The sequence below is a fragment of the Vulpes vulpes genome, chromosome 5 (assembly GCF_048418805.1).
Source record: "Vulpes vulpes isolate BD-2025 chromosome 5, VulVul3, whole genome shotgun sequence".
Classification (NCBI taxonomy): Eukaryota; Metazoa; Chordata; class Mammalia; order Carnivora; family Canidae; genus Vulpes; species Vulpes vulpes.
In genome coordinates, this window is record NC_132784.1 from 82839815 (window position 1) to 82855849 (window position 16035).

The 16035-nt window shown below is 45.4% G+C and overlaps 1 protein-coding gene across 1 annotated transcript in view; it reads left to right on the forward strand.

The window, feature by feature from the left end:
* The first annotated feature begins 10414 nt into the window (after window positions 1-10414).
* The window catches only part of CAPRIN1 (cell cycle associated protein 1), a 38350-nt gene continuing 32729 nt past the window's right edge, over window positions 10415-16035 (forward strand). The window contains exons 1-2 of the mRNA XM_072759098.1: window positions 10415-10572; window positions 11070-11300. Coding sequence (XP_072615199.1) covers window positions 11070-11300 — 231 coding nt within the window. The 5' untranslated portion in view covers window positions 10415-10572. The remainder of the gene's footprint in view (window positions 10573-11069; window positions 11301-16035) is intronic.

Below are 16035 nucleotides of genomic sequence, written 5' to 3' on the forward strand. Positions count from 1 at the left end.
AGCCTGCTTGCCATTCTTTCTCTCTCTTGCCTCTGTTCCTCCCCCCCTTCTATCTCTCTCTCTCTTAAAAAAGAATATTGTGGGGTCTCTGGCTGGCTCAGTCAGTAGAGCATGCAACTTTTTTTTAAAATAATAAATTTATTTTTTATTGGTGTTCAATTTGCCAACATACAGAATAACACCCAGTGCTCATCCCATCAAGTGCCCCCCTCAGTGCCCATCACCCATTCACCCCCACCCCCCGCCCTCCTCCCCTTGCACCACCCCTAGTTCGTTTCCCAGAGTCAGGAGTCTTCATGTTCTGTCTCCCTTTCTGATATTTCCTACCCATTTTTTTCTCCCTTCCCTTCTATTCCCTTTAACTATTATTTATATTCCCCAAATGAATGAGACCATATAATGATTGTCCTTCTCCGGCTGACTTATTTCACTCAGCATAATACCCTCCAGTTCCATCCACGTCGAAGCAAATGGTGGGTATTTGTCATTTCTAATGGCTGAGTAATATTCCATTGTATACATAAACCTTGATCTCAGAGTCATGTGTTCAAACTCTTTATTGCATGTAGAGATTCCTTAAAAAGAAAACTTAAAAAAAAAAAAGAAATAGAATATTGCAGGGACCTCCAAAGCCCTCTTATTTCATCCCAGGCATTACCTAGCCTCAAAAGCAATCACTGTTCTGACTTCTTGTCCTATAAATTAGTTTGCCCTTTTAAAAAGCTTCCATACCCTCACATCCAGCTTCTTTAATTCAACATTCTGTGTTATGAGAATCACCCATGTTGTTACTAATAACAGTTTGTTAATTTTCACTGCTGTGTGGTGTTCTGTTGTATAATTTATTTATCCTTTTCTACTACTGTAGACATTTGAATTGTTTCCATTTTTAGCTATTTAAGAACAGTTTGCTATGAACATTCTTATCTATATCCTTCAGCTACCTTATATGTGCATTTCTATTAGGTATGTATCTAAAGTAGAATTTCTGGGTTGTAGGGTATGGGAATATTCAGCGTTAGGAGCTGCTGCCAAATACTATTCTATAGTGGGTGGGTCAATTTTTTACTCCCATCAACAGTGTTTGAGAGTGCCAGTTGCTGAACATTCTCGCCATTACTTAGCCATTTCAGTTTTTAAGTTTTAGCTACTTTGGTGACTGTAGTGTTACCTCACTGAGGTATATACGACACTGAATTTTATTTCATTATATGTCAGTCTACCCTTTTCAACATTGATTTCCTTTAGGCTGTGGGGACTATGTCTTATACAGCATTGTGTACCAACATGTACAGTGCCTGGCACACTCAGGTATAAGAAAGTATTTGTTGAGTGAACAGACTGTTGGAGAAATAAGAAGGGGGCTGACAAGTCTTCCTAATGTGAAAATCAAGCTTTTAAGGTAAGTGACTGTCTATTTTTGCCTAACTTTGAGTCAAGTCCTAATCATTAGACTTGTCTGAGTGTCTATCCACTGCCAGTGTTATTCATCTGGTACTTTCTCAAGGACTCACTAGCGAGGTACTTCATAGAATTGCCTGGGAATGTATATAGCAGGGCGATAGAATGACGATTCTAACCGTAAAGTTAAAAGACACCTTGAAATATAATTGTATTTCCTTACTTTCTCACAAAATCACATCTAAGCCACCCAAAACAGAGAAGTTAATCCTTGTTTAAAGATGTTAATCTTTATGTAAGTCCTTGATTAAAGAAGTTAATCCTGTTTAAACCTTGGGGGGTTTGATGCACACCACTTCTCACAGAGATATATTCACTAGGATAGCTTTAATAGGAGAAAAAAAAAAAACGGATAATAAGTGTTGGCGAGGGTGTGGAGAAATCAGAAGCCTCATACAGAGCTGGTAGGAGGGTAAAATGGTGTAGCTGCTTTGAGAAACAGTTTGGCTGTTGCCCAAAAACATGAACATGGGGGTACTTGGCTGGCTCAGTCAGTAGAATGTGTGACTCTTGGTCTTGGGATTGTGAATTCAAGCCCCACGTCAGGTGTAAAGATTACTTAAAAAAAAAGAGAAATCTTTGAAACAAACAAGACAAACAAAAAAACACAGAGTTATTACTTAACTCAAGCATTCTATTCTAAGAATATATCTAGAGAATTGAAAACATATGTTCACACAAAAACTTGTACACAGATGTTCATAGCATTATTCATAATAACCAAGAAGTGGAAACACCCCACATGTCCATCAGCTGATGAATGGAATTCATACATTGGCATACCGTTCAGTCACAAAAAGGGATGAAATATATGCTATAACATGGGTGAATCTTGGAAATACTCTGGTAAGTGAAATCAGCCAGACACAGAGGCCACATACTATATAGGGCCATCTATATAAAATGTCCACAATAGGCAAATTCACAGAGACAGAAATTAGGTTAGTGGTAGCTAGTGGCCAGAGGAGGGAATAATGGGGAGCTCATGGGTACATGTTACTTTGGGGGGTGATAAAAATGTACTAAAATTAGAGAATGGTGATATTTGCATTACTCTGTGAATATGCTAAAAAATACTGAATAGTACACTTTAAAAGGATGAGTTTTATGGCATGTTAATTGTATCTCAATAAAACTATTATACAATATGTTGAACTGTTAAATTTGCTTTTTTGCATAATGTGCTTCTTACCTGACCTATTTGCTACTAGTTTGTATTACTCTTGCAATTTCAAGAAAACAAAGGTTTTAAAAATAGAGGTGACCCTGGAACAAGGGGTTTGAACTGTGATGGCGGGGTCCACTTACAAGCAGATTTTTTTCAATACATATATAGTACATTAATGTAAATGCATTTTCTCTTATGATTTTCTTAATACCATTTTCTTTTTTTCTAGCTTGCTTTATTGTAAGAATAGAACATATAATACATATAACAAACAAAATATGGGCTAATCAACTGTTTATACTATGAGTAGTGTTTCCTGTCAACAATAGATTATTAGTAGCTAAGCTTTGGGAGGGTCAAAAGTTATATACGGATTTTCCACTATGCAGAGGAGGGTGTCAGGTCAGCATTCCTAACTCCCTCATTGCTCAAGGGTCATCTGTACCTTGAATTATGATTTGTATTTTATTCCTGTATTATTACTTCTTCTTTTTCTCTCGTTGAACCAGCCTGCACTGTCCTAAAGAACTGGCCTCTACAGTCGTCAGGTGGATATTAGCATAGCATTCATGAGAAGAGTCACCAGCTCTAACTCAAAAGAATACCAAGAAATATGACTGTGCAGTAGGACAGGGCTGCCGCAGACATTTGGTTTAGACCAGAAGAATCTAGGCAAAAGTTTGCTGGTTCCTTCTCTCGTTGTCCTCCAGAAGCAACATCTTAAGCCAGTATGACCTAGCCAATCTATTTTTCTCTTCTGGACTCTTGGAGAGGAGAATATGACAAAAAGTGGATGCATAAAACATCGTATTAGAGTATACTACTGTTACTTTTGACTACCTTCTAAAATTTCGTCTTCCCCTTAGTTTTTTTCCCCTTGCTCCAATGATCTAAAAAAACCCAAAAACCTTAAAAAAAAAAAAAAATTCTTTGTATCCTGTGCTTCTCAGAGTGTGGTTTCCAGCCCAGCAGCACTCACGTCAGTAGAGGACTTAATCAGGAATGTGAATTATCAGCTGCGGGGACCCGCACATGCCCCCACTGGGGATAGGGTCCTGTGAGGGGAGGGGCTTACGTAGGCCCCCAGGTGAGTGTGAAGCCTGTTGGCCTTTTAGCTCCCCTGCTCCTTTCCTGCTCCTCTTCCTCAGCCATCAACTTTCCAGGCATAAGGCACATTAGTAGATTAAAGATCTGCTGAGTCACCTTTCTTTTTCTTTCCCTGATCCTACCTTCCCTTTGACATTCTGCTTGTTTTCTCTGCACAGCCTATTTCTCTGAGCATTTTCTCTCCGATCTCGGAATCCGATTGCTCTTGCCCAAATCAGCAACACGTGTTTTGGTCCTTTCCTGCCTAGCTGGGGATTATCAACATGCCCTACTTAAAAGCCCCTCACAGCATTCCCTGGGAGGAAAGAGAAGAAGGTACCCTGAGAAGAGGAGTTTTTGTTTGAATGTCGATGGTCCTTATTTTGGCAAAAATAAGCATGCTATGTCTATGGAGCAGAGATTGACAAACTTAAATGTGCAAAGGGGAGTTTGTGGTTTATAAAATGCATGTTTCTAAGCCTCAGATTCTGGGCTCTAGCTGCAATATCTGGGGTGGAGTTCAGGGACCTTCATTCTCAGTGCTTCAGGTGGTTTGGAAGGTCGTGGGCAGTGCCCATTTTGAGAAACACCCGATAAAGCATGAGCCTTATGGTGAGCTGGGGCTTCCATACCTCTCTCCTTTGCAGAGTCTCCACTTACTGGAGATTTATACAAGAAAAAAAAAGTAACAGAGGACCTGCATCTTTCAGTAACAATTTCCATGTCTTTAGTTTAGCCATTGAGTGCTTAGGAGACCTTTAAACAGTCTAGTTCTTAGACCCTCAAAAAGGAGAAAATGTTATTAACACCTGAAGGGTTAACTGTTAATGTAGGGGCAGGTCTGCTCTTAGGTGGGAAAGTTATTCTTGACATAATACAGATCCTAAACAATTGTAGAAACAATCCTGAATAAGCTAGTTACCTTTGCACTTATATTCTCCTAGCATGTAACTTTGAGATACACAAAGTTTCATTCCTTCTAATGTTGCTGTGAAGGAAATTTTCTCAGAAGATTATTGTTCACAGTGGGTTGTAAGTATTAGTGGAAGAAATGAGTATATACCATGTATTGCCTGAGAGAGACCATGATTATGCATCAGTTGCCAAGACGCAAGATGATAATCTGTTTATAGTTCAGTGTTACATCTCTGCACATCGTCTTTCTAAAGACTTTTTTTTCATCATTGTCATCTGAATATTTTTACTTGTGAAGTACTGGAACAAATAACTACATTTCTGGCCTCAAAAAATAGAGTTGTCCAATTTCAGCATTATCAGTATTTTCATCTCGATAATTCTGCATTGTCCTGTGCACTGCAGGATGTTGAAGCATCCTTGGCCTCTACCCGCTAGATGTCAGTGCCCCCCCTCCCCAACAAGTTGTGACCACTTAAAAATACCTCCAGACATTGCCAAATATCCTCAGGGGAGCAAAATTTGCCACAGGTTGAGAACCATTGAAATGGGAACATTAAGTGAAGAGAATGTACAATTCACGTAAGTAACTCTATGGAACATTTTAATGCCTGCGGTCAAAGTATTTTTGCTATTATGTTGAAAATAGTGCGTAGCTTCTGAGAGTGTTCAATTAGAAACGACAGTATTTTGTGAAATCCTAAAAGACTATTCTGGATGAATTGTACCTCTACAGAATATGAAGCATATCTCTAAAAGTGATGTTAACTTAAAATTAAGGTGGACACATGAAAATGTAAGTAGAAAAGAATGTTATCTCAGCTGATGACCACCATGTAAGAGGCAGTATGGATCAACAATAAGAATAATATCAATACCATACTGCTATGTTAATATAGTAAGCGATGTTTACTGACAAAACATTTGTGCCAGGGGGTGCCTGGGTGGCTCATTGGTTGAGTGTCTGACTCTTGGTTTTGGCTGAGGTCATGATCTCAGGGTAGTGGGATGGAGCCCCACATTGGGCTCTTCAGTGTGGTGTCTGCTTCAGATTCTTTCTCCTTCCCTCTCCATCCCTCCCTGCTAGCTCTCTCAAATAAATAAATCTTTAAAAAAACATTTGTGCCAGGCATATTATTGCTTCTGAGAATGCAGAGACAAGAAACTAAACAAAACAACTACCTTCTCTTGTAAGGCTCAGAGTCTAGTGGGGACTCAAGGACACATGGACGAATAATTGCAACATTATCATTTAACAGGGCAGAACTGGAAAAATATTTATAGCTCACTTGTAGTAAAATGACTGAAAAACAAATTTAAAAGACTTTAAACAAATTTAAAAGACATACAGCCTTAGCTGTATGAACACTGTAGTTCATACCTAGACTAGGTTTCTGTCAATCTGACACAGAGAGGGAACATGATTCAGATGAAAGTTCCCCTCGGTTCCTTATTATAAATAAGCTTGGCATTAGTTTATTGGGTGATTGAAGTTGAAGTAGCTGGACTATTTTGCCAAAATGATCAGGATAAGTAGTTCAATTATTCACTTCACTTGCCTGTGAAGACTTCAGAGTGCCGTGGTCTAATGAATGAAATAAATGTCAACTTAGGAGATTTGTGTTATTAAAATATGTTAATATTGAATATAACTTTAAAACCAACATCTTTGGAGTGTTTTCCATTTACAGGCATATCTCATTTTATTGTGCTTTGCAGATATTGTTTTTTTACCAATTGACGGTTTGTGGCAACCCTGGGTCAAGCAAACAGCATCTTCCCACTTAGTGTCTGTGTCACATCTTGGTGATTCTCATAGAATTTCAAACTTTTTCATCATTATTATATTTATTATGGTGTTCTGTGATTAGTGATTATGACTTGCTTAAAGCTCAGATGATGGTTAGCATTTTTTTTTAGCAATGCTTTTAAATTAAGGCTTATACATTATGTTTTAAACCTATTACTGCACACTTAATACACTACAGTATAGTGTAAGCATAACTTTTATATGTACTGGGAAACCAAAAAATTCATTTGATTCACTTTATTGCAATATTTGCTTTATTGTGATGGTCTGGAACTGAACTCACAGTATCTCCAGGGTGTTCCTGGATAGGCATATGCTGTTTCTCCCACTGGTTTGCTGGGAAAAAAATTTTGTTTCTTCAGTGATACAATGCCCCCAAGCTACTGCATGGCTTTGAATTAGAAAAAAAAAAAAAGGTTAAAAAAACAGTAAAGGATTAGAAATCCCGGGGCGCCTGGGTGGCTCAGTTGGTTAAGCATCTGCCTTTGGCTCAGGTCGTGATCCTGAAGTACTGGGATTGAGTGCCGCATCATAGCCCCACATCATCACATCATCTGGCTCCCTACTCAGCGGGAAGCCTGCTTCTCTTTCTCCCTCTGCCACTCCTCCTACTTGTGCTGTCAAATAAAATCTTTACAAAAAAAGATTAAAAATTCACATAAACATAGCTTCAGTTACCTTTCTGTCAAGTAGGAAAGAGATAACTGGTTTGCTGGGACCAAGGCATCAAACTAAAAGACAGTGATTTGCCTTAAAATGTATTGGTCTTCCTGGACTTGCTGACCTGAATACACAACTGTGAAAATGTCCAAAAACCAAGGAGATGGGATTGGGATCACTGTATTGTAGGAAGTGAGAGCATGGACACAGGTATGTACATTCACCAAATACTTCTGGTTTACCTGGCTTGCTGCTAGGCATTTGATAGCACCTCTTGGTTGTGGGATCATGTGATTCTTTCTGGCCAGTGGGGTGTGAGCACACATGTGGCAAGTGTCTCTGGGGTATTTGACTAGAGATACTCCCTAGTTCTCTTTCCTTATAATAATCAGCAACACAGGAGATATGGTTTCTTCATCAGCCTTAATCTACTGACTGCTGTAAGCATAGCCCTCTGCTGAACCACAATGGATGTGTATCATTTAAGCAGAGCATTGGCAAACTTCTTTCTGTAAAGCAGGAGTATTTTAGGGTTTGCACACCATACTGTCTCTGCCACAACTACTCAACTCTGCTCTGCTGTGGCATGAAAGCAGCCATAGAAAACATACACATGAATGGGTGTGGCTGCATCCCAAAAAAGCTTTACAAAAACAAAAGGCCACTTGGCCCTGGACTTGCAGACCCCTGTTTTAAGTCACAGACCTTTTAGGATTGTTACTGCAGCATAAGCTAGCCTATGTTGATATACTGGGGCTGTGAGATACCCGCCCTCAAGTGAGAATCTTTGTCACCTGTGTTGTCATCTTTCCTTTTTCTTTGAAGAAAAGCCTAACTTAGCTGACTATGGGCCTTTATGCTTCTATGATGGTTACTGTATGATGTGCCAGTGAAAGGCGGAGGAGACCCCTCCTTCTCACAAGCCCTCTTCAGCTCAAACCCAAATCGTACATTAAGAGGTCTCCAAACTTTAGAATCATGGGGGAGGGGGGGAGGGGGCTTGTGTGTATGTGTGTGATGGTGTTAAAAACGGAGTGCTGTGCTCCATCTCTGGAGTTTCTTGTCCATCTGGGGAGAATTTGTCTAATAGAATCTTTCATGTCTGATCTTAAAGACATTGGTTAAGTTCTAAGGAATAAAGCAGTGATTCCACACCCCCCCCAACCAAAGTTCAATGTGCATGCAAATCAGCTGAGGATCTTGTTAAAATGCGGATTGATACAGTAGGCCCAGGGTAGGGCCTGAGGTTCTGACAGTGGGAGTAGGCAGGGTGAGCATACTAAGAGATGCAAGGGATTAAAGGATTTTAAGTCTTCCTTTCCAGCCTCTGGGCCTAGCGGTGCAGGTGCTTCAATCTTGAATAACCTTAGGCCAATTTTGACTTCTCTTGCACCTTACAATTTGTTGGCAAATTCTGTTGGTTCTATTATCACGATACAGAGCATCCAGCCACACATCCTTGCCACCTTCACTGTGACGCCCTGACCTTGGCTACCACCGACTCTGGGCCATATTATTTCAATAGCCTCCTCACTGGGCTCCCACCTTGGGCGCTTGCCCCACTCGCCGTCTCACCTCTAATCCACCCACAACGGTAAATTCTTTACACAGCAGCAGGAGGATTTCTTTTAAAGCCCAGGCTGGGGATCCCTGGGTGGCGCAGCGGGTTAGCGCCTGCCTTTGGCCCAGGGAGCGATCCTGGAGACCCGGGATCGAGTCCCATCGAGTCTCCCATGCCAAACAGGCATGGAGCCTGTTTCTCCCTCAGCCTCTGTGTCTCTGCCTCTCTCTCTATCATTAAAAAAAAAAAAAAAAAAAGCCAAGGCTGACCACGTCACTCTGCTGCATGAAAACTATGGATTTCACTCGGCAAAGGCCAAAGTCCTCCAAAGTCCTCGTGATGGCCCGGGCGGGCTCCAAAACACGGCGCCTCTTTTATGTCCTTGACCTCTTCTACTTTGCTTCAGCCGGTGGCCTGCTGGCTGTTCTTGAGCCCAGCCAGCGCGCTCCCATCTCAGACCCCGACACCTGGGTGCTCCCTGTACCTGGAAAATCCTGCCTTCAAGGTTAACTGCGTGGCATCCTTCCGCGCGTGTCCTCCAATCTTGCCTCAGGTGCCCCTAAGGGCTTTTCCTGACCACCTACCCGGGTGGCTCTTGACTTCCTCTGTACCGTTCCACTATGGGACAGTCGCTTTTCTTTTCCACGCTTAAGATGAAATTCCGCGAAGATAGTTTCGTTTTGTTCGCAATGCCTAGCACTAGAGAGCTCCCCGCACGCATTCAGGTGCGCAAGAACACCTGGACGGGGCTGGACCCACGGTGCAGCGCCGGGGCCTCGGGGCTGCGGCTCCCAGGAGGCCCTGATTCCCCAGGGAACGCTGGGCTCCCGTGGAGCCCTCTTCAAAAACCCCTTTTCCGAGAATTTGAATTATGCGCTGGTCATTTACTATTGTCAGACATTAGGTGGCTGAAGTTCCCCGTTGACTGGGGTCTTTAATCCATTTTCTTCCCCCTCTTCGCCCGTGTTGGGTTCACTGTCCACCCCCCGCCCCCGCTTCAATGACAGGACGGGTCGGTCTGTCTTACCCTCTTGGAGCAGAAGAAGGTTTTTTGTTTTTTTGTATTCATGCAACGCTCTCTTTTTAAAGAGTATCAGGTAAATCCGAGACAAAAAAGAAAACAAGAGCCTAATTTGTTAATACCCGGGCTTGTCGGCTAAGGGTCGTCTTAAGGTACGGAGGGGATGACTTTTAACCCGAGTCCGGGGGCTTAAGGCTGCTACGGAGCCGCGGGTTCCACGCAGGGCTCCTAGGTCACCTGCCGGGTGCATGTTCTGTGCGGAAAGCGGCGGAACCGTCTTTTTTTTTTCGAGACACCTTCCGGGGTGCGCGCGTGTGCTGGCCGAGCACGCGGCAGGGCTTGTGCACCAGGCGCTGCGCGCACCCCTCGCCTGCAGGCACCTTTGCCCCCGCGCCCCCCGCCCCCCCCCCCGCGGGCTCCGCACGGGGCAGGCGCCAGCTCCCGGCCAGCGGCTTGACACCTATTGTCCCCGCCGGGGTGCCCGGCGACCCCGCCTGAAGGACCCCAGCCGCGCCGCCGCTCCGCCCGCGAGGCGCCGCCCCGCAGCCCCCGCGGCCCCGCGCCCCCGCGCCGAGCGGGCGCCCCCTCTCTCACCCCCCGGGCCGGCGGCGGGCGCGGGGGCGGCGGGACGCGGCCGGGGCCGCCCTTCCCCGCAGGCGTTCGCGCCGGGCAGCCCGAGCGGCGGCGAAGGCCCCCTCCGCCCCGGAGGCCGGCCGCCCAAGTCCCGCCCGCTCGCGGCTCTCCGCCTCACTAGCAGCGGCGCTCGGCGCGGCGGGGACAGGGCGGAGCGGCCTGCGCCCACGGAGCGCACGACACTGCCCGGGACGCGCAGCCACCCCCGCCCCCTCGGCCGCCCCCTCGGGACCTCCAGCGGCCTCCGCGCGCGCACGGTGAGCGCCACCCGGACCGAGGCGCCGACGGGGAACACGGCCGCTGCCCGAGCTGCCCCGAGCTGCCCCGAGTGCCCTTCCCCCGCCCCCCGCCCCCCGCCGCGGGCCGTCACCAGCGCCCTTCTCCTCCCTCCTCCCTCCTCCCGCCCCCCTCGGCGGCGGGGACCGTTGCCCTGGCCGTTGGCGGCCGGCGCTGCCCGGCCCCGCCCCCGGCGCGAGCCTCGGTGCCCCGGGGCGGGTAGGCCGGCGGGGGGCGGGGGGCGGGGCCGGGCCGGGCCGGGCGCCCCGCTGGCGGGTCGCGCGCGCGCCCTCGGTGTCTTCCTGCCCCGGCGGCGCGCGCCGGCCCGTCCCCGCCCCCGCCCCGCCCCGCCCGCCCGCTCGCGCAGCCTCCCGCCCGCTGCGCGTTTTGTCCCGCGTCTCGCCCCGTCCGCCGCCTGACTCGCCGCTCTCGTCCTTCCTCTCTCCCGCTTTTTCTTGTCTCCTCTCCCGGTCTGAAGATGCCGTCGGCCACCAGCCACAGCGGAAGCGGCAGCAAGTCGTCGGGCCCGCCGCCCCCGTCGGGTTCCTCCGGGAGCGAGGCGGCGGCGGCGGCGGGGGCGGCGGGGGCCGGGGCGGCTGCGCCCGCCTCCCAGCACCCCGCGACCGGCACCGGCGCTGTCCAGACCGAGGCCATGAAGCAGATCCTCGGGGTGATCGACAAGAAACTCCGGAACCTGGAGAAGAAAAAGGTGCCAGGAGCTGGCGGGGGCGGGGGGGCTGGATGCTCGGCGGCCCCGGCGCAGCCCCCGCACCCGCACCCGCACCCACGCCGCGCCCCGCCCCGCCCGCGGGCGGCTGCGGGAGGTGCCTGTCACCTGGGCCGGCCGCTCGTCGTCGCCTCCGGCCTCGGGGCTGGGACGCGTGAGGCCGGGCGCGTCCTGCCGCCGGCCCCGCGGTGATGCCCGCTCTCCGCCCCGAGGGCCCGCGGGGGGGTGCGGGGGTGCGGGGAGGGGCCCGGGGCTGCCCGGCCGCCTCGGGCCTGGTGCCTCGGGCCTGCCGGCGGCCTCCCCCCCGCAGCCTCGCCGGGGACTGCTTCTGCACCAGGCCCCGTGTTGAGTGGGGCCTCGACGTGCCGCGCACCCCCGGCGCCCCCGTCCGACGGGCGCCCCCACGTTTCCTTCTTTGTTCCGATTGTCTAGGTGCCCCCCCCCCCCCAGCCTCACGCTCAACTCCATCCCGAGATTCTCCGCCGCGGCTCCCTGCCCCTCCGGGACCGTACAGGGCGGGGGGAGGGAGGCCGCCCGGAGGGGGCCCGCGGGGGGGCGTGGGGCCGGCGGGGGCCGAGGGGGTGGCGGGGCCCGCGGGCACATGGAGAGCGCGTCTAACATGGCGGCGGCCGCGAGCCGAGGGAGCGCTGTGCCGGAGCTGCATTGTGAGCACAAAGCGAAAGCGGAGGGGGAGGGCAGGCACCGGCGGCCGCCCCGGCCGGCCCTCCGCGCCCCCCTCCAGGAAACACGGCAGCCACACCCACGAGCTTTTGGACCCAGTCGTCAGCCGTGCGGGGTCGGGCCGGGAGTTCGTCTTCAAGCAGGCCTTTTGTTTGACGCTCCCAGCGCAGGACAGTGCACCTACTGTTCGGAGGGACACGTGTGTGCGTGCGTGTGTGTGTGTGTGTGCGTGTGTGTGTGCGCGCACGTAGGGAGAGGGGCTCCGCGGGGTGAGTCCACCATGCAGCCTCCTGTAAGGCTGGAGCTGCAAAGGGAGAAGCAGATCCATAGCACGAAACACGGGGTCGTTACTCCTGTAGCTACTATGCAAACTTTTTTGCCTTTTATCTTAAAAATTATAACTTTGCCTGCATGACTTGTGCTTGTCCTCTTCTAGTAAAACGTGTTTATCATAACATCCTGAATTTTGACGAAGTCCTTTAAAAACGTTTAGTTAGCCATCCACCTAACCGTATTACTTCAGATGCTGAAGCTGGCTGAAATTTGGGCCGCAGCAAAGAACTTGAAGAAAGTGGTGTAGGCCTTAATTATTTTAGTGCTGTTCAATGATTTTATGTTTTGGGGGGAGTTTTAAAACAAACATTTTTGGATTCGATGCGAATCTGCCTCATTTTCTCTATTTGGGAATTTTACTTGAATTTTTTTGATTTTATTTGAAATCCCGACATGCACTACTTGTAGATGTCTACCTTTTGGTAATACTTTATTTTGATAAATAAGTGTGGTTTATTACAAATGACAAATACTAAATTTATCAGTGGCAACAAAAGTATTTTACTTGTAATGTAGCTACATTTAAATATGGAATATGCATGCCCAAGGCCAGTAACTCAGTGACTCTTCTGAGTCAGCCATGTAATTTAGTTTTGCTACTCTGATTCTGAGACTTAGGTGTCTTTTTAAATCCTCTTACTACAATAAGCAATCCTGTCAAGGTGGTTGATGCCTGAGTAGTTTAATTTTCAGAATTCTTAGGAATGCGTGCCTTCTTTTAGGATAGGAATCAAAAGATAAATAGTAACGATGTAATATTGTAAGTAAAGACTTCTAAATGTAGATATTTATATTTTACCGACTGAAAAATAATTTTTCTGAGTCCTTAGTGTAAAGTCAGGCACTGATTAGCAGCCAGGTTAGTTACAAAGTGACTGAGTCTAGTGCTCCAAATGTGTATGAGAGTTTAGCTTATAGGCCCTATGAGGACTTGACAGTGACAGGTCACTCGTGTGTGGATTTATATATGTTGCCTAACACCAGCCCCTGTTTTAACCACCCCCCACCGCCCTTAGAGAGAAGAAAGTAATGTAACTGTTACTTCAGAGATTATAGACTAGGCTGTTAAGTACTAAAAAGTTCCCTTGTATTGGTTGAGAAAAAAAAACTACACCGAGTAACAAAAGTACTTCATATCTTTTTTCCCCCCCCCATCTTCTGTGTTCTGGGTGCTGGTGGAAGGTCAAATTACAGTTAAGTGAGGTTTTGTGGTAACTCAAAGGATGAGCTACCTACTTGTTAAATAGCTAAATTTTTACATTACTGATGTTGTGACTCAATTACTATTGAAATTTAATTTTAACTTTCTGAGAAACTTAAGGCATTTGGATTTTTCTCTAAGCATATCTGGTTTCTAGTTTAAATCGCATTTTTTCTCTATCTAGATGATTTACTGTGTGAAAGGTTTTAACTGTGATTTTGTAATAGTGAGCATTTCTGATACACCTAAAATAGGATTTACTTTACAAATCAATTTTGAACCTTTGTAGAAATCCTTATGCAGTATAAAGTAAGGTGGTATTTATAACTGGATACCTTTTTATTTCAGTCCACGTAGCAACTTCTATTTGAGCTGTATTTCAGGCTTGCCCTATTCATGAGTCTACTGGACAAAATCTCTTTTTTAATGGATTCTAAAATCAAGTATCCTGACCAGAATTACTTCTAGATATGTAGTATTACTTTAAGACTTGGAGAATTGCAATAATTTTGTTGCATTGCATTTAAAACTCAAAGTTATTTGTTAATTTTCTAATAAGTTGAGCCGTGAGGGGAAAGCTAAGCATCTGTTCAGTGAGAATGCATGCTTAACATTAATGAAATATGATCCTATTATGTAATGCAACTAAATGGTCTGGTAGTTTTTGAAATTTGGGCTTATGAAGACTTGGTGTGTGTTTAGCAAAGAGGAGAAATGAAGCTATAATGGAAAGAATGAAGTGCAAAACTCCCATTTCCAGATCTTTACACTTTTATAAGTAATAATTATTTGAGTGATTGCCTAGTTTTCTTCATCAGTTTGTTGGTATAGAACTAGGCTCTAGGCTATGCAAGACAGGATTTTGAAACCAAGCCTTAATTTTAATTTATATGGTAAGATGTAATCAGTTTTGATGTAGAATAAAGACACTAGTTATTTTGGTAGGTGAAAGATTAACCAGCGTTCTCTTGCAAAACAGCCTGAGAGCTTTGTAACCAATATGTGACCAGAAGTGATAGCCAAAATGTCCTGTTTTTCATACTGTTCCCTAGAGTCTATTTGCTCTTTGTATCTTTTCAGTTAATATACTGAAAAAAGGATGCTGTCATTGTTAGAGAAGAGAACATTTCCTTTCAGAGCACTGCAGTGTGTCTCTACTTAGAATTCTCAATGCAGCTGTTCTATAGAATTTCTTTGTTAATAAGTATGTTGAAATAAAAATATTCTTAACTATTTTGTAAATAAAATTTTTTCTTGGGGCTAACATCCGAAGTTCATGACAGTTAAAATCTCTGATGTATTCGTTTCTCCCATTGGTTGCATGAACTATTTCTCTGCAATGCAGAGGGCAAGATTACTTTGTTTTGCATTCACCTTGTCACAGGAAAAAAAAAAAAAAAGAATTTATAATGCTTCATTTGTTTCTCTCTGCCTGCCTGGGTGTGTTGTGTGTTTGTGTGTGTGTGTGTGTGTGTGTGTGAGAGAGAGAGAGAGAGAGAGAGAAGTATTTAAAATTTGAATTTAAGAAGGAAAAGATAAGAATTTCCTCGTGTGCTAACATGGGTATCTTTTTGGCATGAGAGTAGAATTCCAAGTATTGTAAGGAGGATGAATTGGTTTAATCTGACCACTGTTATTTTACTGTAGATAATTCCCACGTGGCAGATGCTTTTCTCCGAATACATTTTGTGTGACTTAGAGGTTAAACATACAGTTTGTCAGAGTTTTATGTAATTAATGTCACAGTTTATATTTAGAACTAGAGGAAGATTAGTACTGTTTAAAAAAAATTAAATACTTTCATATGTTAAAATTACAACAACAGGGTGTTAATTTTGTTACTATATTGTTAGTAGAATCTAAGATATTTTAAGATCTTACAGTCCTCTTAGCATTTGGTCAAATTCATTTTACAGAAGAGTAAACTGAGATGCTTAGGTAAAAATGACCCAATTTGGGTCAGTGAGTGAATTCCAAGATCTTTTATATTATGGGGGTAATTAGAATTTTAATGCTCTGCAACATATAAGTGATTTTTCATGTTTAAGCTGATACAAAACCAAGTGAGGCCTTTTACTTTAAGTCTTTTAATTGGAGTTCCTCTGTTTTAAAACACTGAAAGCAAAAAGAAAAAGCTTTTTATTTCTTCATTGTTAAACTCTTACTAGTATCTTGTTAAATTTGTGTTTGTAGGCTGTTCAGGTAGTGAGATCCTGAGAATAACAGTGTAGGTAAAGTCCCATAGTATTGTTGGGACATCTGTATTGTAATAAAATGAACTTCTAAAGTTAAATTCTGAAGTGTCTATGCATAAGTAAGTCCCAAACCCACATTTGCTCTTCTTGACTCAGTCTTGGTATGTTGTAGACCAGGTAATTTGGGAAAAGCATTACCAGTGGGAGGAAGTAGAGGAGGTGTGTCAACCTTTCCATCTTATTTCTTGTATTCCAAACTTCTGGGTGTTTTTTAGTAATTGGTCCCTTTTTGGGGGGGCAACGAATT